This window comes from Saccopteryx leptura, chromosome 2 (genome assembly GCF_036850995.1).
Source record: "Saccopteryx leptura isolate mSacLep1 chromosome 2, mSacLep1_pri_phased_curated, whole genome shotgun sequence".
Taxonomy (NCBI): Eukaryota; Metazoa; Chordata; class Mammalia; order Chiroptera; family Emballonuridae; genus Saccopteryx; species Saccopteryx leptura.
The window spans coordinates 35,751,290-35,772,351 of NC_089504.1; the positions used below are offsets into that span (position 1 = coordinate 35,751,290).

The window sequence follows — 21,062 nt, forward strand, 5'->3', positions numbered from 1 at the left end:
AGACAACGGACAGATGGCTAGGTAGGTGAATATTAGCTCTCTATGGAATCTGACCATTCTGGCCAGGGGCCAGCCAAATTATCAGTGCAGCACAGCTGCTGTTGATGGGCCATGGAAATCCCCTGCCATTCACTCACTCTATGTACTTCAGAGAGATCTTCTGTGGCTGAGCGCATGCGTAGATCCGCTCCTGGATATGCAGGGCTGCAAGTCGAAGCGCAGCACTACATTTCATCTCCACAGCAAAGCGCTCCTGGAGCACGTCGCTGCAGCTCTAAAAGAGATCATATCAGAGGAATTGGGAAACGAGAACACATGGATTGTGTTCCTAGTTCTCTCAAGTGAAAGGCAGCAGGACCAGGAGCTCACCTTTAGACCTGGCTTGTGCTGATACTTGGCTGTGTGACCTTGGTTAAGTGACTAAAAGTCTCTGAATGTTGTTCTTGCCATTGCTAAATGGGGATACTGAAGTCTACCTTACACGGTTTCTGTGAGGTCTGAATTAGATAATGCATATAAAAACAGGTATGAGGAATACAGTGTTATACAAATATAGAGGAGTGTTATTATTTGCTACCACCATTTCTGTAAGACCATGGGCAAATCAATCCAACTAGTTTGAGTTATCTCATCTGTAAAATGTTGATGCCTCCCAAATGATTCCTTTTCATCAGAAAAAATGGCATAATAAATCTCATCTGAGGAGGCAGAGGAAGGAGCAGCAGGCTTCAGGGATCCAGGAAGCCATTTGGCTCCACCACCAAATGGGTGACCCAGGCAAGTCATGTGAACTTCTCAAGGCTCAGTTTCATCGTTTCTAAAATAAAGCTTTGAAGCACTAAAGCCTCTTTTAGCAATGAAAACTGTAACTCTAAAAATCTTAAATGGTATTAGGAAATGTATCATCTACAGTTAGGACTAAGCCAAAATTTTATCAGTTTATCACTAACATAGCAACTCAGTGACTGAAAAAGGAATTCTGAGGGAAATCCAGGCCCATTCTCCTTCAGATAAAGATAATCCCTCCCCAGAGTCACTTACTGCCTTGAGCTAATGTTCAAAATAACCTGATGTGTCATCTTTGAGAACTACTGTTGTTTTAGGAAGTGCAGACCCAGTCACCTGCAGATAGAGGTATTCAAAGGCCACCGGGTCTTCTTTCAGGAGGTCCAGGGGGTCCTTGGGAACAAAACACACCCTGAAGAGGCAGCGGTAGTCATGTGACTCCTCCCTTTCTACCACCTGTGATGGGTAAGAAAGAGACCATCAATCTGAGCTGCCTTTGTCCTTGTGGTTATTCCACAAAACAACAAAGGAAAAGACAATGAAAGTCTCCGGAGATACCAATTTTAGTGCTTCCCAAGACAGCGCAGACATTTGCTCCTAATTTGATTTTCCCATGGGTATAAAATGTAAAAGGCTCAAAAGAGCAAAGTTTCCCACTGATTCCATCAACCTGTTCCTCTTTCCAAAAGAAACTTCTGGAAAGAAATCTCCAGTTTTTTACATGCCCTTACAGAAACAGTCTATGTATATATATTATACATGCTTCTATTCATGAGTATTCCTTTCTTTCACACAAATAATAGTATAGTATACATTATATATATTTTGTACCATACCTATTTTCACTTTAGCTATCTTAGGGATTTAATTTGACTTTCTTTTCTAATGCTAATAGAAGTTATTTTTTAAAAGTTTGCAAGCAGCAGCATTAGAAGGTGGGTGACTAGGGTAAGAATCCATCTGCAATGAAGAATGCTGAGTGGCTCCCACGAAGCCATGCCTTGCTCATGCTGTTGCCCTGCTTACAAAGCCTCTTCTCCTTTTGCAGTTGTGGAAATCCTGCTCATCTTTGTCACAGCACACATTCAACAAGGATTTGTTGAACTGACCTGTGTTTGGCTTTAAAAGGTTGGTAAAACAAATCACTGACTGGCTGGGAGATTGAGCGGCGCAGAGGGACCGGCTGTTTGCTCTGTGCTGTCTCACAGAAAGGACTCAGACACAGCAACCAATGCTCCCCTGACATCTCCAGGGCAGCAGGTTCGGGGGAAGATCATCAGAGCTGGAAGCAAAAGATGAGGTTCTATTGGCTGCTACCTTGGGTAAGTCACTTTACCTCTCTAAGCCTCTGTTTCCCATCAGCAAAATGGGGCCGTCTACCTCATTTGAAAATCAGGCCTAATTCTAGTCCTGTTGTTCCCAGGTTGAGTGAGCTCTGTGCCTTCTTGGCACGAGAAAGTGCATCAGACCTGCAGATGTGCTTAGCCCTGTGCCCGAAGGTCCTGCCTGAGGCATGCAGCTTGCCCAGCCTGACCTCCTCACCAGGAGCAGGAGCAGGTCGTACCTGCTGGATGAGCTCCTCCTCATGCAGCAGGTGCAGCCGTGAGACGCTGTACTGCTCTTCCAGGACCAGCGCAAAGTACTCCGTACTTCGGATCGACAGCTTCTCCTTCACCGTGAGGATGATGTCCTGCCAGGCACAGAGAGGCATGAGGGTCACCTGAGGAGCAGGCTGGCCCTCTCACTCAGGCACAGAACAGCGAGGACTTCCCTGGCCTCTCTGCTCCTTGGTGCAGCTGGAGAGAGAAAAGCCCATGCTCATTCAGTCCACTGCCAAGTCGCAGCTGACCCTTGATCGGCCACACATGGGACTTCTCATGGCCCATCCAGGCCGTACACCATTCCTCAGGGATTCGGGGCCACCCACATGGCTCTCCTCTCTTGCTTCACTGGGAAGACGAAAGCCACCCACTGGGGGCTTATGCCTCTCTTGCTTCACTTGGAAGATGAAAGCCACCCGCTGGGGGCTTATGCCTCTCTTCAAGGTCTCCAGATTCATCTCTCTGGAGTCTGCATATTCAACTGCTTAACAGAAAGACTCCCACCACCCACCTGCTATGCCACTGTGAGAAATTAACCAGACGTTTCTGAACCTCAGTTTCTTCCTGAGAAATAGAGGATAATGATGTCTATTTAGAATTGCTGATAGGATGGAATAATTAATACTGTGCCACTAGAGTTGCTATGCCATGTTCCCCCTCTTCACTACAGCGGCCCTTTGTCACCACAAGGTCGTTGTAGCCTCAAGGCATTCACACGTGCTGTTCCCTCTGCCTAGCACACTTTTTCCATTACTCTTCACAATGCTGTTTCTTTCTCTCTGAAGAGGCTTTCTCTGGTTACTGTTTCTACATGTGAATGCCCTTGTCATTCTCTGTTTCTGGGTCCTATTTATCTCCCTCATCACTATTTTTTAAAATATTTTAATTGATTGATTTCATATAGAGGGAAAGGGAGAGAGAGAGAGAGAGAGAGAGAGAGAAACATCAATCTGTTTCTGTATGTGCTCTGACTGGGGATCGAACCCTCAACCTTTGCTTATCAGAATGATGCTCGTTAACCAACTGAGCTATCTGGCCAGGACACCTCATCACTATGTATCAATAATATATTTTAAAGTTATGTTCTTTAGTGAGATACAGCATAGTAAAGTTAAGTGAATGGGTTACTAGCTGTGTATCCTTGGATAAACTGCTTACTTTCCTTATGCTGAGTGTTTTCATCTGTAAAATTGTAGTAATATTTACACCTATCTCATAGGGTTGTTGTGTGTGTTAAATTAATTTCCCATGTAAGGCACTTAGAACAATACCTGGGAGATAGCAAGTGTTCAATTATTGCTAGCTGCTAAGATTTGTCTTCTTGCTTTTTGCCTCTCACCCCACTAGATGGTAAACTCCCCGAGAACATGAACCTGGCTGGCCTTGTGCTCCATTATATCCCCAAAGGTTGGTCCTCAGTAATGCTCAATAAAATTTCACTTGATGAATAATCATCATCACAGATTCATCATAGATGTCCTGCCAGAACCTCAGATTTAGTAAGTGTCAAACCATTAGGTGCTGCCTCCTTCTCACAGCTCCCGATTCTGAATACCGTTTCCACTTGTTCCATCACCCTCCATGTGAAACCAGTGACTAAGTCTGGAAGAGTCTCTCTGCTTCTGTAACTCGGCAACACCAATTCAGTGCCTACTGGGAGCTGACCATAATGGAGAGCCTGTCCCCACTCTCCAGTCTCCCACATCTATCTTGGCTTGAATTCACACACTTCTCTTGGGTTTGTAGAGTGGTGTCCTATGGACCCCCCATCACCCACTGTACCTTGATTCTATAACAGGGGTTGACAAACCATAGCCAGTAGGTCAAATCCAGCCTACTGCTTGTTTTTGTAATTAAAGGTATGTGGGAACCCAGCCATTTGCTACAATGCAGAGTTGAGGAACTGTGACAGAGACCCTACAGCTTGCAAAACCTGAAATATTTACTATCAGGCACTCTACAGAAAACGTTTCCTGAGTCCTGACACAGAGGAACTTGTCTAAGGCTTGACCTGGTCATGCTCTCCCTTGCTCAAGAACACCGAGTGGCTCCTGATGGCTCATTAGCCCAAATCCAAACTCCTCAGCTTCATATTCAGGGCTCTCAATTATCAGATGTCAACCAATTTCTACCACTTTATCTTCTGCTGCTCCTACCAATGACCTTTGCTCATAAGCCCCATATATTTGACAAACTTTGCCATATTTGGATCTTGGTTGAGTGGCATAGCCCATGCCCAGGATGTTGTCTTTACATCCCACTCCTGGCCCATTCCTGTCAGAACCCACCCAACTTTCCAAGTCTGCCTCATAGCCCACCACTCCCCAGCAGTCTTTCCTTGCCACCAACTAGATCTCTCTCCCCTGAATCACTTTAAATGGTCCCCTTTCCATGGTCCTGAGCATGCTGTACCTTTCATACAGAATTATCCCCAGGTCATCTCTTGACCCCAGCCCCACCCAAAGACTCTGGCTCCCTTTGGGTGTGACCCTAGGCAATTTATTTCTGTAACATCAAGTTTGCCAACACACAAAAAATGTTAGTAAATGTTTGCTGGGTCAAATGACATACTAGTTTCCTTATTTAGAAAAGAGGAATTTCCTAGATGCCCTTCAAAGCTCAGCTCCGGTCCAGCTTCTTTCCAAGGCCTTCTCTGATGTCCTAACCCTAACCCTCCCAACAAGCCCTTTGTTCCTCATGTCCCCATGTTTCTTTTTCTCTGCATCTTGGCACCTTCCCTCTGTTCAGAAGTCTTCTATAAATTTTCTCTTTTTATTCCTTATTTTTACAAATTAATTTGCTTTCAGTTAAAAAAGAAAAGACACAGGATGAAACAGATGGCGCACTTACCCTTGTGCACAGAGCACCTCCTTGTCCCTCTCTCTACAGCCCTTATTTCATCCTACCCTGGGCTACTTGGAGCTCCTTGAATGTCCATCCTCCCTCAGCTAGGCTGTAAGCTCCTGGGAGACCGTGTCCACACTGTACCTAGCTCTCTACCTCACCCCTGCCCACAGCATCTTGTATGGGGGAACTAGCTGAATATAAGTGAAGCTGATTTCAACTCAAAATAGAATATGCAGAGACCTGAGCCCGCTGTGACACCTTGCCTGGGTTTTCAGCTGCTTTAGTCTTTCAGGAAGCAGGTAGGGTCACACACATGAGGCAGGGAATCCTAGTGGTTAAGGCTGAAAGCTTATGAGTTGTAATATGACATTGGGCAAGTCAATTCACCTCTCTGAGCCCTGATTTCCTCCCCTGCAAGATACCATCTTGCTGGGTGGTTGTGCTTGGCTTATTGCAGGTGCTCAGACTACGATGGTTGTGAGACCACCAAGACAGCCGCAGGGCAAGATGCCGGAGTCCTAGGAGCCAGCAAATCCTCACTGGGGAAGAGATTCAACTTTACTCTTAATACCTTCACAGTTGTATCTGCCTCAAACTTGAAAGCTTTGGTCTGTCCATTCTCCAAGTACAGCTTGAGCACGTTGGGCATACACAGCAGAGAGTTTCCCTGTAAAACACAAGGGTACTGTTGAAACTACTAGCCCTTCCTGCCCCTGGTGTGACAAATCCTCAGCCTCCCTGGCCTTCCTAGAGCAGAGAATAGGATCCTCTCTAACCTCCTCCTCATGCCATGGGTTGATTCTTGGCATCTGGAGACTTCTCCAATGGAGGAGGCCTCTGTCATAGACAGGCACACTTTGTTTAAGGGACAGCCACTAGATCTGTGAGACAGGAGGAATGCTGGAGAACAGCGATCCCTGCCACAAGCATACCAATAGCGCTACACCAGCTTACATGATGTCTCAGAATCCCCAGCTGATACGTCACTACTGGTTGCTATCCTTAGGGGATGCAGTTTAGCAAGTCAGATGACAAGCATGCACACTGTCCCAAATAATGTCTTATGAGGTTGGAGTGAAACCCTCAGAGCCCCTCATCCCCATTTTACTGCTGTGTCCCTGTAGGGAAGCATCACCAAAAGACAGAGGGCTGCTCGCTGCCTCCACTCATCTCAACTATCACCCCATACTTGCAGGATCTCCCAAGGGACTCTACCAACTTTTGGAGGGTTTGGGGGGAAGGAGGCAGAGGCCTGGCCATGTCTGGTGACCCAAGCCAGCCAGAATCCTTGAGGTGGAGCAGGGCAGGAAAAGATTCTCTTTGGACTTGGAGCATCCCCCAGGGCCAGCTCTCATAACCACAGCCTCTGAGTGTTAATGTAAATAAAGAGCACCCTTGGGGCTAGCATCCCCCCAAACCAGTGAGAGGTTCTAGAGCAGTGGTAGTCACCCTGGTCCCTACCGCCCACTAGTGGGCATTCCAGCTTTCGTGGCGGGTGGTAGCGGAGCAACCAAAGTATAAATAAAAAGATAGATTTAACTATAGTAAGTTGTTTTATAAAGATTTATTCTGCCAAACTTAGCAAAAATCTGACATAAAGTACTTGGCAAGTAATTATTATATGCTTTAACTTGCTGTAACTCTTTTTTATAAATTTTATAAAGTAAAATTACTTCCCTACTTTATAAATCACCATTACTGTGGAACCAGTGGGCGGTTAGAAAATTTTACTACTAACAGAGATACAGAAGTGGGCGGTAGGTATAAAAAGGTTGACTACCCCTGTTCTAGAGTCACTGAGATCCAAGCTACAACCAGTCTTCTTAGTAGGTTCTACCCCCATTTCTCACTACTGTGGGCTACTCTTAAAAACACATGTTGAATTGTTGAATCTAAATTTAATTTAAGAAAGAGTTTCAATCCATTTTCACACATGTGGACACACAGAGACCCAAACATTGTTGAGTGACAGGATCTCGGGTCTTTCCTTTCTTCTTTCTCTCTTTCCCTTTCTTTTTTCTTTTCTTTTCTTTCTTTCTCTCTCTTTCCTTTCCCTTCCTTCCCTTCCTTACCTCCCTTCCCCTCCCTCCCTCCCTCCCTCCCTCCCTCCCTCCCTCCCTTCCTTCCTTCCTTCCTTCCTTCCTTCCTTCCTTCCTTCCTTCCTTCCTTCCCTCTTTCCTTCCATTTATTGGGTTGACACTGGTTAACAAAAACTACACAAAATTTTACAACACATCATCTGCACATTGTACTGAGTGTTCACCATGATGAACATATTAGGCCTCCCACCACCCCTTCCTGAACGAATCCACCTTGCACTCTCAGGTCCAACGACAGTGTGGTCTGTTAAGTAGCAGCCCATGTAGAAAATAAGGGCTCTGCAGATGTGAACCAGATCATTAGGGCCCTTTGTTAAAATGTCCAGGATTCCCCATTTCCTGGTGTCTATGTGAGAAGACCAGATAAGGACAGGCGCTGACCTGGAAATTTTTAAATCTTACATTGATTGCTGAATTCAGAGGAGCAAATGTTACAAACCTGTTGGGAAGGAAATGTGTAAACTATGAATCAGTGAGTCTTATTCAACGGTCCACATTAAAAACATAAAACTCCAGCCAATATGTTCTCTTTACAAATATGTCTTAAGAACACCCAACCCAGGATCTCCTCATGTCAAAGAGGACTAAACAGCATGTCACGTGGAAAACAAAAGAAGTGAAGTCACAGGGGTCTGAGCTCCTGTATTTTACTGCTATGTGATCTCTTAACCTGTTAATTCTCTTAATCTCTTTAAGCCTCTACTTCCTCTTTTGTTAAAACACCTCCCTTGTAGGGTACTGTGATGACTAAGGATTAAGTACACAAAAAGTTTAGGTTCCTACAATAGAGGTTCAACCGATGGGCTCTTAAAAAAAAGCCATCCCTACCACCACCATCACCATCAGTATATCACTTTCAGAGGGAATACTGAGTTTAAAGATTCAAAATGAGAACTTAACAGTTGGTATCTATTGAAATTTCATGGCAGGAGAATGGAGGCACAGAATAACAGAGAGCCACCCTCAGTGCTTCTTTCTCTGGTCCCCACCCAGAGCCCCTACTTCTCGCCCTGTCTGTGGATTGCATGCACCCTGCTGGGGGTGAACAGGGCTTCTGTCAAACCCATTGCATTTCTTCTGCGTCCTCTCCATTCCAGGGGATCCCAGCGTCTCAGGGAGCAGTGTGCCAGGAGGTAGCTCCCAGCTTCATGAAGAGTCATTTCAGCCCCCTGCTGAGTGACACACCTGGCTGTGTGCGCTGACCAGCACTTCCTCAGCAAAGTGCACCTTCACAGGGTTGGTCTTCAGCCTGGCTCTCTTCTCCTCAGTCAGGAAGGATGACTTGGGGACTCCCTGCAAAACATTAATGTGACACATTTTAGAACAGGACTTTCATAAAAGCCTTGAACACCTACCTCATTCTTAAAAACAAAAAGAGGACATTTCATTAATGATCTCTTTTCATAAAATCTAGGGACCCCAACACACACGATGTTTTTATGTCTCTGAGAACAGTTGAAGATTCAGTGCTGGGGTACATGATTGTGGTCTGATGAAGACAAAGAGACCTGGCCTGTGAATAAGGAGACCCTAATCCCAGTCCAAGTTCTGCTACTCGATGGTTGTGAGAACTACTTCCAACACAAAATCTTACGGGAGAAAACCAGATTGTGTGAGTGTGACCCGCGTGTGTGTGTGTGTGTGTGTGTGTGTGTGTGTGTGTGTGTGTGTGTGTAAAACAAAATAACTGTGTGACTTTGGCCCAGTCACGGACCTTCTTTGGTCTTCAGTCTTCCCACCAGCACAATGTAGAGAGTTGGACCGGCTCCCCCTCCAGTGTTCCCTGAAGCTCTCAGCCCCGTGAATTATCCTTGGCCCCTCTTTGTTCTTCTCATCTATGAGTGGTACCTTTTCTCCCCAGAGATAAAGGAGTCATCATAGGTTCGTATGAGTATGTGGTGAAGCCCTTGGCCTAGGCTGTATCAGGCTAAACTGTGACACAATGAACAGCAACATGATCTAGACCAACAGGATGTGATCTTAGATGAAATCCTGATATGCTATTTCCCGGCCTGACATCCTATTTTCTTAATCTGGAAAGTCCTATAGGACAGCTTCTAGAATGTTCATGGGTATAAGAGTCCCAAGATGGGGCTCTGGGCCATATTCTGTGAAGCCGAGGGAAGAAATATGGAATAGCAATCAGGGAAACTGCTAGAAACAGTATCCATGGACTCCTATATCAAATTTTAATGCAAGAACATAAATAAGATCTTATGGTAACCAGAACCTGGCATGATAGGGTTCATCACTATGATTTAGTATCTCAAATATATGGTTTGCTTTAAAAAAAAAGATTAGTAGAAGGAGAGGGAGGAATGGCAATGTTCCCAGAGAGGAGATATACCCTCTACTGGAGAAATTAACCTCAATTTGCTTTCTCTTTCAAACAGAATGGTTTTCCTACCAGAAGAGATAGAAGGAATACAGGAGATAGAAAGTTATAACCCAAAATTAATGATGAGACTACTAGACTGCTTTGAATGTCTTCAAGAACACCCATAACAGTGACTATACCAGGCTGATAGCCCTATTATAGATATCAATTGGCATCACTCACAGAATAGAGTATAGAAGAAATACTAGGAGTACTAAAGATGGTTAAATATCAAGTTTCCCAGAAAATGAATACAGAAGATTCAAGGAAACACATATTAGTAAGCTTGTCATTAATTCTTGGCAAAATCCAAGGTAAGAGCTGGTCAGAGCTTTCAGACATGGATCACTAATAACTAATATGAAGTTACCAAAAACAAGTCAGAGCAAACCAAGTTCATTTTTCTTTTGAAGACCGAATTCCAGATTAGTAGGCCAGGATCCTGTGGCTATAGTAGTATTCCTTCATTCTTGCAAAACATTTGATAAGGCCCCCTATAATCCCCCTGTGGAAAAGGCCAAATGCAGAGCCATTAGGTGGATGCAAAACTAGTTGACCTATCCTCAAAAATGCCCCGATTTCTAACTAAGCAATTCAGGCTCCCAATGGCACTGTCTTCATCAATGATGTTTAGCAATGCCTTGGATGAAGTCAAAGAAATGGGACTTACCAGACCTGTAAATGACATGGTGCTGCAAGGTGTCATCAGATCTCAAGTAGCAAAAAATTTGGAGAAAAGGTAAAGGAACTGGGAATCTATAAAAGATGTAATGGAAACTCGAGGACCAGGGGCAGCGACGGGTCAGAGGCCAGGCAACCACTGAGAACAAACACAGAGGGTATAGGGGGACAGGGCTGTCAAGAGCCAAAGGGAACAGGGTAAAGTGAATGGTCAAAGCGACAGGTACAACCACCTCCCCCCTAAAGACTCAAACGAATGAGAATCAGGGGCAGAACAAGGGGAGATACAGAGAGAAAAGGAATCTGTGGAGGCAACCGCTATTATCTGTCACCCCAGGGAAAGCAACCCTGCAAGAGTGAGGCCCAGAACTAGATCAGGCTAAATAAAGAAGGCCAACTGGCTGCATAATAGAAAAAGGGGAGGAGACTTAGGAAGACATGGTTCTTTGACAGGAAGAGACAATGACTATAGCTGATGACTGTATAAATAAGTCACAACTCCCTGACTGGAAAATCTCAGCATGCCAGAACACTGGGCCAAAGCAGTGCGATTATTGTGAAGTGTGGCACTGAGGATCAAAAATATCAATTGCACAGCATAAGATGGGGGCGGGGGAAGGCTGGCTGGGAAGCTATTCATTTGAAAAGCAGCTCAGATTTTGGTCAACCACAAGTGTCACCCAAGCCAAAAGCATGACTGGGCCTGCTAAAATGTTAACTCAATCTTGGGCTTCACTAGTGATCTTGGTACATGTTGGAACTTCACCCTCTGTTCTCTGTGGTACTCATACCAGTTGGCCATAGGTGGAATGATATGCCTTTCTGGGTGCTGCAATTTGGGGCAGGGGGTTGCCACAAAATTAGAACCTGTTCAGAAAGTTATCAGAGAAGTGAGAATTCAGAGAAACATACCATATAGTGAAGAACTGAAATAGCTCTTTACACTGCCAACATGTAAATATGTAAAGAACTCTCATTCATACAAGGTTGAGTTGTTCTGAACTAGGACTAATTGGGAGACACAGAAGAAGGGCCTCTCTTCCACATGGAACCATCCCACCATGAAATTAGCTGCTTTGAAAAGACACACTCTCTGTAACGAAAATGTCCAACCCCAGACCCCACCCATAGCTTGGCACCTTTACACATTGTGTCAGCTCCACTAGCTGCATACCTGGGCCTCTAAAACATATTTCAAACTACCCACTTGCGCCATCTGATACTAAAAAGAGACAATTGAAAGGATATGAGTTGTCTATTATCCTAGGACATCTAAGTTCTCCCTGGGTTTTAAATTAATTCATCAGAGAGCAGCAGACCTAAGCTGATAAAAAAAAACCAACTCTCTGTGCATGCTTTTGCTGAACTAAAAGTTAATACTTAAAAGGGAAATGAGGCCCTGGCCGGTTGGCTCAGCGGTAGAGCATCGGCCTGGCGTGCGGGGGACCCAGGTTCGATTCCCGGCCAGGGCACATAGGAGAAGCGCCCATTTGCTTCTCCACCCCCCCCCCCCTTCCTCTCTGTCTCTCTCTTCCCCTCCCACAGCCAAGGCTCCATTGGAGCAAAGATGGCCCGGGCGCTGGGGATGGCTCCTTGGCCTCTGCCCCAGGCGCTAGAGTGGCTCTGGTCTCAACAGAGCGACGCCCCGGAGGGGCAGAGCGTCGCCCCCTGGTGGGCGTGCCAGGTGGATCCCGGTCGGGCGCATGCGGGAGTCTGTCTGACTGTCTCTCCCTGTTACCAGCTTCAGAAAAAAAAAAAAAAAAAAAAAAGGGAAATGAAAGGGACAAGTTGGAAACTATTTCTTTATCTTTTTGCAATTGCCCCTGCCACCCTGCCCAGATTGACCAACGTCATTTTATGAAGACAGCAGGGTAGAATAGCATAATGCTAATAAGTGTGGGTTCTGGAGCCTAACAACCTGGAAAATAACCCAGCTGCACTGATTTTCTTCATGTGAGACCATGGGCGTGTGAGGCCACAGTGTCCTCATCTGTAAAAGGGGCAGTAATGAATATATCTGCCTTGCAGGATTTTCTTTTGGTAAAAACTAAATCAAACATTAAATATTAGTATCAACATCATAACAATATATACAAATTAATAAAAATGCAGATCTTCACAATTGAAACAGAGCATCCCCCCCCCATCAAATTCTATGCCTTACAGAAGCAGTAACTGACAGACCAATTTTGGATCTTATAACCCCTGACCAATCTCAGTCATTTGAGGACTCTTAACAATCTACCAAGGCAAAGGTGAGTGTCCCTTGCTGAAGCAAGACCTCTACGATCATTTATCTTAGGAGCATGTAACTTCTGGTGAGAGGAGAGGGCTAGACAGTGTTCAGGGCATTCCTGGGAGGCACTGAGGGGAGCTATCAACTAGGCTAATTTCAGTTTTCTCTGTAGGACTTTAGAGCACAGCATTCACACTCCCCTTTTCCTGGAATCTCAAGGGAATCTCAGGAGTGGTACTGGAACATGTCTTCCCCTCCCTACACTTTTCATTTTTTAAAGGATACAGCTATATGCCTCTTCTTATTTAATTTTTGCATTCATTTCTTAGAAATAGAGAATGAAAATAACCACCTAATTAAGATTAAAATGTTCTCTATTGAGATGATAATCAACTAAATAAAAATAATTTCTTAACACCTGCACAGCCATTTATAATGATTAGCTTTCAATGCACAGTACACTAATATGAGAAAAGCCAGTGTATTAATAATAGTCTTCCCATCAAGGAACATGGTATGTGTCTCCTTTCATGGGAAAAAATATTTTTAACATCCTTTAGTAAATTCTAGTTTCCTTCACATAGGACCTATTTCTTTCTTTTTTCTTAAGTTTTCCTATTTTTTTATATTCTCCCTTAAAGAACTAGTCTTTGGATTTATTTATCAACTTTACCATTTTCCTGTTTTCCAAAGCATCATTTAGATTTTAATTTTTATTATTTTCTTTATTCTGCTTTATGTTTGTTTTATTGGTCTTTTCTCCCAACTTCTTTCACTTAATATTTACTTGACCTATTTCCTTATTTTAAAAAATCATTTATGGCTATTAACTATATTCTGAGTATAGTTTCATCTATATATACATTTTAAGTAGAGATCTAATTTGAAATTATTTTCTAACCAGTCTATATTGGTAGTTTTGCTTTTCTATCAGACTCCATCTTTATTAGGAAATAACATTTTTATTTCCAAATGGATTGATGGTTTTAATTAGTTTTTGATAGTTATTAATTTCTATTTTATTGTATTCTGGAAAAAGAGACCTATACAGTGTCTTATTTGGGGAATTTGTTGAGGGTTTTCTTTGGTAGTCTGGTGTGTGGTCAATTAGATGAGATTATTACATGCATAAATTCTCTATGCCTCTACTTATCTTTTGTCTTTACATGGCCAAAGCTAAGAGGTATATATTATAGTCTCTCAGCATGAGAATTTTATTTCACCTTTTCCCCCTTGGTATATTTGTCATATACTCTCCCTGTATCACATGTAGAGGGCTCCTTGCTCCCTGTGGTAGTTTAGGATTGCCATTTCCTCCCTGTGCCTCATCTATGCCACGCCTGCCTTGTGATAAACCTCAGAGCTGATGAAATATTTTCACATCCAATACCTCATTTGGTCGTCATAACAACCCATTAGAGAGACAAGGCAGTTATTGTCATCACCACTGTTTTACAAAAGTGAAAACTGAAATGAAATGACTTGCCCGAAGCCATACCACTAAAATCTGCCTTGAGACACCTACTCTGGTGCCCTTCTCATTGTTCCTCTCTGCGTAATCACGGGCCTGCCTCCTTAGCTGGACCACCAGTTCCTGAAGCCTGGACATGTATCTGTTTCCTCCACAGCACCGGCCCACAGGCAGTCTTCAGACAACGCTGGCTGCCTGGCCCCTGCCCACTCTGCCCTTTGCCTCCCTTGTGTATCCTCTGGGGGATATCCCACAGGGAGACAGGGTCTTGGGGTTGAAAAGGGTGAAACTAACACACATAGAAAGAGATTTACCGACGTGCAGCGAACAACTGTTATCGTAACAGAATCTTCAGCTTCCCTGAAAAAGAAAATACAAAAACATTTTGTCATTCTGGGTGATGGTGAGGGGTGTGCGTATGTGTGTGCTCGTGCGCGTGTGAACGTATTAGGGTCAAAAAGACGAGCAGAACAACAAAGGAGCTTCTCCCTCCCTCCTCAGCCTCTTTGGCTCAGGAAACTTAAGAAGGATGTTGAGGAAAGTAATGATCTGCAAAGGAACTTACTCTGTCCCAGGATGCCCCTTCTAACTTGAGGGACTCTACAGATACCTGCCTCTACCATCTAGTCTATGCCAACAGCCACTAAATTTAGTCTATATGATTGAGAATTCATCCAGTTGCTATGACCACTAGCTAGGTTTATATCCAAAAAGCAATTTAAAGAGAAAACATAGCAATAATACAGATATTATGGTGCTGCATCAGAAAACTTAAGACTAAACATTTCACTAAATAGAATGAATGTGTGTGAACGACTTTTATCAGGTAAAAGCCAACGTGTTTATGGTTAGGCACACAATGTCAGTGTAATGAGCCCAATCACATAATCAAGATGCCAGACATTTTTGTCTTATCTCGTGGATTCCCAAAGTGACCAAATCAACCAGCTAACTGCCAAACTTCCACTTTGACTTAGAGAACAGGACTGAAAAATCAATTCGTATTTTCCTTTTTCCTTCTCTATTGCTACATAGAGAAGTAGTTTGCAAAATAATTTCATTTAACTTCTTGCAATACGAACACTGAGGCCAAGCACTGTGAGCACATTACTTCTTCAGATGGATAAAGTCAACCCACGTTTCTAGGTGCCTCTTTTCCGTTTCATATACTAACAGGCCCTTTCTAAGATAATTCACAACAAAACAAGGTCCAAGTGTTCTCCTAAGGACATTTTGGCCTCACAGAGAGTTGGAGGAATTAGGGAGGTTTGGCTGGTTTTGTTGTTGTGCGTTTCCCTTTGCTTTTTTAATTTTTTTCCCATGTAAGTAACAATGACCCTGGGAACTAACTAAGCTAAAAAAAAAAAAAAAAATCAGGGGGGATTCCCACACGCAGCACAGCAGAGCACACAGATACACAGAGAGCACGTCAAGTCACATCCCTGCTCAGACGTTCCATGGCTTGCTCTTCCAGGAGGAGAGTTCCACCTGAACTTGTGGTGTCAGCATTCACGACCCTCCATCCCCTGGGCCTCACTTCCCAGAACTCCCCTCCAGCAGGCGTTGCCTTGGGCAAACTGAAGTGCTCAGTGCTCCCTTACTCTGCACTCAGTTACTCCTGCTTATCTCTTCGTCTGGATTGCACACTTCACCTCCACCTTTGTGGACCAAATGTTATCCAGCGGTAAAGAGACAGAGGAAACACTGACTCCCCTCTGTTTGTCAAACCATAACTCCCCCACAAGTTGGAGAACTCTGTTTACAGCCCAACTCCCATTTCCCTTGACACAGCAGCTACCCTCAGTCTCAGCAGGGGGTGCAGGTGCTGTTTCTGTATCATCAGCCTGTATGTGTCTGGGCAGTGGAGCCCCTTTGTCCCACGGGGTTCATTGCCTGGGGGAAGGTGCTCAGTGAACAGATAGGGTGTCAGTATTACCTAGACACCCAAATTCTGCTGTACTGCTTTAAACTGTAAATACTTTGGTTCGTTAGTTAGAGTTTGATCTAGCCTGGCAGAAATATTAGTAGCGCTGAAAATCTCAAATTCACTTGCTAGGATTGATCACCTTTGAGAAAATTTTCCCCAATAATTGGGAATGTCATGATTTCTATTACCATACTTCATTTTTTAAAAAATGAACACCAAATCTCTTCCTGTCCGCCCCACCCATTCAACTTGTCCTCCAGCAATCTGGAAGCAATGCTGGGCTTGGCTGAAAGATTGTCACTTTGTGCACTTCGATGGATTCTCTGTAAATCTTAAATTGTGTGCCCACGTCTGTAGCGAGACAATGCTTCCTGGGGTGGAGACCACATTCTGTGTTTTCATTTTCTCTCTCTGGCTTTGTTATTGTTACCTATGCTCAGGGTGTGCCGCACATGATATGCCCTCAGAAACGGAAACCACCCCAAAACCAGATCAGCCACTCACAAAAAGACACAAACTGAAGTAAAAAAACAACAACGATGCATTGTCAAGTTATCTACGTTTTCATTTCTCTTTACTCACATTAAAATAATTAAAAAACAGTATTGATTGAAAAATCTAAAAGACAAAGACTGCATGCGCCTCTATAATGACTGTTAGTCCTCTTCTCTCCTGTCACCAGCGTTCCTGCTCCTTAAAACCAGGGTCACCAACTGTCAGCGCCAACCATACCCACTCCTTCAACTAAGCATCCACTGTGTGCCTGGCCTCAAGGAGATCACGTCTAGGCAGAAAGTGAGGCATCGACACAAATCACAATGACACCCAGTAGAAGGTGGTAGGTGCCATATCAATGGAACTACATGTACTCCAACCAGGCTGTGTCTGCAACATTTAAGAAGAGACATCAAGGCCCTGGCCGGTTGGCTCAGCGGTAGAGCGTCGGCCTGGCGTGCGGGGGACCCGGGTTCGATTCCCGGCCAGGGCACATAGGAGAAGCGCCCATTTGCTTCTCCACCCCCACCCCCTCCTTCCTCTCTGTCTCTCTCTTCCCCTCCCGCAGCCAAGGCTCCATTGGAGCAAGGATGGCCTGGGCGCTGGGGATGGCTCCTTGGCCTCTGCCCCAGGCGCTAGAGTGGCTCTGGTCGCGGCAGAGCAATGCCCCGGAGGGGCAGAGCATCGCCCCCTGGTGGGCAGAGCGTTGCCCCTGGTGAGCGTGCTGGGTGGATCCCGGTCAGGCGCATGCGGGAGTCTGTCTGACTGTCTCTCCCCGTTTCCAGCTTCAGAAAAATACAAAAAAAAAAAAAAAAAAAAAAAAGAAGAAGAGACATCAAAAGGGTTAAAGAAGAACAAAGAGACTGAGGATCAATTTAATTCAATCTTTGACATATATTACAACAACCCTACAAATCCTTAGTGGGCAGCACCTATGTCTTTATTCATAATTACAGTCCCTAGCACAGTGTCTTGGGCATAGCAAGTGTTTGATAAATGTAGCATCCTGTGCCTCTCTATCACTCTGTCAGCAAATGAAAGAGAGATAGTAATCAAGATGGAATTCTAAGATGAGGCTGGTGGTGCTGCTCTGAAGGAGACTGGACCCTACTAAAATCACAGGGAGATCATCCTTGTCACCCATTTCTGCTCTGTGCCGATCTGCATGACTCTAAACAATGGAAGACAATTTAGTACCTCAGAATATCCACTGCTCGTTCATAGGAGAGGTCTTCAGCTGGCTCATTGTTCACTTGGAGAATCTGATCGCCAGGGAAGAGTTTGCCATGAGCACAGCCTCCTGTTGGACAGAAAAGAAGTAACTGGTGCTTGTCCCAGAGGGCCTCACCACATGTGTTACAGCAGCACACCTGAATGGCAGTCCCCTAAACCCCCCCAACCCATCCCAACTCTCAGACAGTCTTGGGCTCACATGGATCTCTGTTTTCCTGTTCACAAATCATGGACAATGTACCCATCATCCATCACCTTCAAGCGATGTTAGGAGACTGTCCTGGGAAAGACAGCCAGCAGAACTCCCTGAATCAACAGAGCTGGTCTACTACATTCATTTCTAAATAATTGAGTATGTGTAAATTGAAATTAATACATTTTAATAGTCCCAGGCCTACCATCAACAAATAGGTAGAGGATGAAAAAAAATTAGATATTTCTGGCCTGCTACACTTCACCTTGATAGAGCCTATATTTTACAAAGACTGGAGTGAAAACAAGTCAATAATTTCTATTACTGCCTGACCAGAAACTCTCCCCAGCTCAGAGCATGCAGAGTTCAAAGAGGAGCGCTGGCTGATCCAAACACTGTCCCTGCTCCTGAGTCTGGCCAGCGAGCCTAGGGTTCACATCGGCAAGTGCACTTGGGGCTCCCTCCCTCCCAGCACCAAAGGAAAAAGGTGCCAAGTCCAAGAGAGAATTAGGTCAGAATTAGGCATGCCCTTTCTAACTTCCTGGGTCTGCATTTTCTGCACTATTACAGGACAGAGATGGGAAGAGAACAAGGGCTATATCCCCCCCAGGAAGCCAAACTCCTTTTCCATTTCCCAGTCAGCCCCTACCTGCTGTGACGGCCACCACTGTGAGGGGAAGGCTCTCGGAAATGTGAAATCCATAGTCCTGCAGGAGGGCATCTTTGTCTATTTTTACTGTGTGCTTCACAGGGGTGAAGGTCTGGGTTGGGATCCCAGGGGGGCCGTCAGCTGCAGCAACTTTAGCCCTGGAAGAGAAGGAGTATGTAGAAAAGAGAGACAGAGCATTCTTTTTTTTTTTTTTTTTTAATTTTTTTTTTTTTTTCTTCATTTTTCTCAAGCTGGAAACGGGGAGAGACAGTCAGACAGACTCCCGCATGCGCCCGACCGGGATCCACCCGGCACGCCCACCAGGGGCGACGCTCTGCCCACCAGGGGGCGATGCTCTGCCCATCCTGGGCGTCGCCATATTGCGACCAGAGCCACTCTAGCGCCTGAGGCAGAGGCCACAGAGCCATCCCCAGCGCCCGGGCCATCTTTGCTCCAATGGAGCCTTGGCTGCGGGAGGGGAAGAGAGAGACAGAGAGGAAAGCGCGGCGGAGGGGTGGAGAAGCAAATGGGCGCTTCTCCTGTGTGCCCTGGCCGGGAATCGAACCCGGGTCCTCCACACGCTAGGCCGACGCTCTACCGCTGAGCCAACCGGCCAGGGCCCGAGAGGCAGAGCATTCTAACTGGTGCTACAAACCAGGTAGCCCTAGGCATCCTGGAGAAGAAAGATGCAGAGCTGAACCAATAACTCTTCTTAGACAGAGGTAAGACACAAACACCAGGAGGTAAATCACCAAGTAGCACCATGCTCTAAAAGAGGTCATGAGCTGCTATGGGCGCTCAGACAAGGGGAGAGCAATTTTAACTTTGCGGGGTGAGGTGGAGTGGGACAGTATTGTTGCTTAATGGATGGTGGTAGTCGTCGGATGGATGGATGGATTGGTAGGTAGGTGGATGGATGATGGGTGGGTGGGTAGATGGATGGATGGATGGGTGGGCAGAAGGCACTGCTTAAACAGAAGTACAGAGAGGAAAAACATGGACAGCAAACAAAATGAAGAGTTGTTCGGTTTGGATGTCTGTGGATGCCTGCTTTACTATGTCTTTGGTGATTCCTTTTTCTTTTTTTTCTTATGATGAATTTTGCTTCCCCTTCAACTTTATATTCATGAAGATTCCAATATGAAATTCCAGATAGTGAAAACTCTCTATATTATTCCTTAAAAACATATATGTTCTCTGTCTACCAAAAGTCAGGTAAGTTGAAAGTTGTAATTTCTATCTCTCAAAATCACAAAGTGAGTCACAAACTATTTTTTATTAGTGGCAAATGATTTTTCTCCCTTTAAGAGTCAATGGTTCTTTCTGGGGAAGGTCAAATAGTGATGGGATGAGGTGTTTACTGTCATTATAAACTACAGAAATGTGGAGAAGTAACAGCTCCCTCGGGGCTCTGCAGTTACAGTCTATTATTCATTCTCATCTATTTACCAAACACTGTCAGGAGCTCTGACTAATGCAATTGGATCTCACTTATCTGAGAATCACCTCTCAGTCATTTATAATGATCTCCCATTTCAACAAGGACCAGGAAATATGAAAAACACTCTCATGGAGCCAAAATGCATACGACAAGTCCAAGTACAAAGTCTCCTGCACATTATCCACCAAGAAGCTCCTCAGACCCTGGCTTAGACGAGGCTTAGGCTGTCTGAATAGAGGATGGCCTGACTCACGCAGCTTAGAAACAAAGAGAAGATTTCTTCTAGGCAAGCACTGGTAGCACTGAGAAGTGTTAGCAGACAGACCTACTGAAAGGGAAGAGATAGCTGTGAAAATTTATACTGAATAAAAGTCATAGCTATTCCTGATTTTAAAAAACCTTAAAACTCTGAAAGGGATTGTCTAAATATAATAAATAACATACTATTCTGAAAGCCATAAATCAACATCTACATCCCTGTAAAAAAGCAACAGGAAGGATACCTTGGACATTACTCCTATTTAATGTAGCAGGAGGAATGCTTGTAATAGTTTTCACAGATGGAAAAACAATAAGAAGCATAATAAGCAGAGGAAATTTAAAAGTACCACCTTTTTAAAAAACATGATGATGATATATGCCTAGAAAATGATCAACAGAGAGAACTGCTCGTACTAAAAAATATAAGTTTGGTGAAGTTGCAGGATAAAAACACAACCACATAAAGCATTCAACAATCATTAAAAACAGATTAGCTGAATATGCATTAGGCAGTAGGCATTCTCAATGAGCTGATGCAATAAAGGAAGACATAAGTAATTGGACAAAGTTATGCTGGATTCCAAACTACAGTAGTCTCCTTGGAGTTCCTCAAATACACTGGTCTTCACACAAGCTCTTCCCTCTGCCTAGACTCCACCCCCACCCCAACAGAGATTCTCTCTACAGATTTCCCCAATATACCCTACCATGCACTTTACTCCAACTCTGTCCTCTGGTTTTGACAGAAATATCCCACCCTCCCTG

The 21,062-nt window shown here is 44.5% G+C and overlaps 1 protein-coding gene across 5 annotated transcripts in view; it reads right to left on the bottom strand.

The window, feature by feature from the left end:
* The window catches only part of FRMPD1 (FERM and PDZ domain containing 1), an 81,985-nt gene that overhangs the window by 15,804 nt on the left and 45,119 nt on the right, over positions 1 to 21,062 (bottom strand). For 4 of the 5 annotated variants that reach the window (XM_066367631.1, XM_066367634.1, XM_066367632.1 and 1 more), the window contains 8 exons: positions 18,596 to 18,753; positions 17,718 to 17,820; positions 14,413 to 14,458; positions 8,519 to 8,626; positions 5,806 to 5,901; positions 2,351 to 2,476; positions 1,123 to 1,242; positions 138 to 274 (listed from right to left, as the gene is read on the bottom strand). In XM_066367631.1, coding sequence (XP_066223728.1) covers positions 138 to 274; positions 1,123 to 1,242; positions 2,351 to 2,476; positions 5,806 to 5,901; positions 8,519 to 8,626; positions 14,413 to 14,458; positions 17,718 to 17,820; positions 18,596 to 18,753 — 894 coding nt within the window. Of the gene's footprint in view, positions 1 to 137; positions 275 to 1,122; positions 1,243 to 2,350; positions 2,477 to 5,805; positions 5,902 to 8,518; positions 8,627 to 14,412; positions 14,459 to 17,717; positions 17,821 to 18,595; positions 18,754 to 21,062 lie in introns of those variants that run through there. The other variant, XM_066367636.1, reaches the window with a different exon arrangement.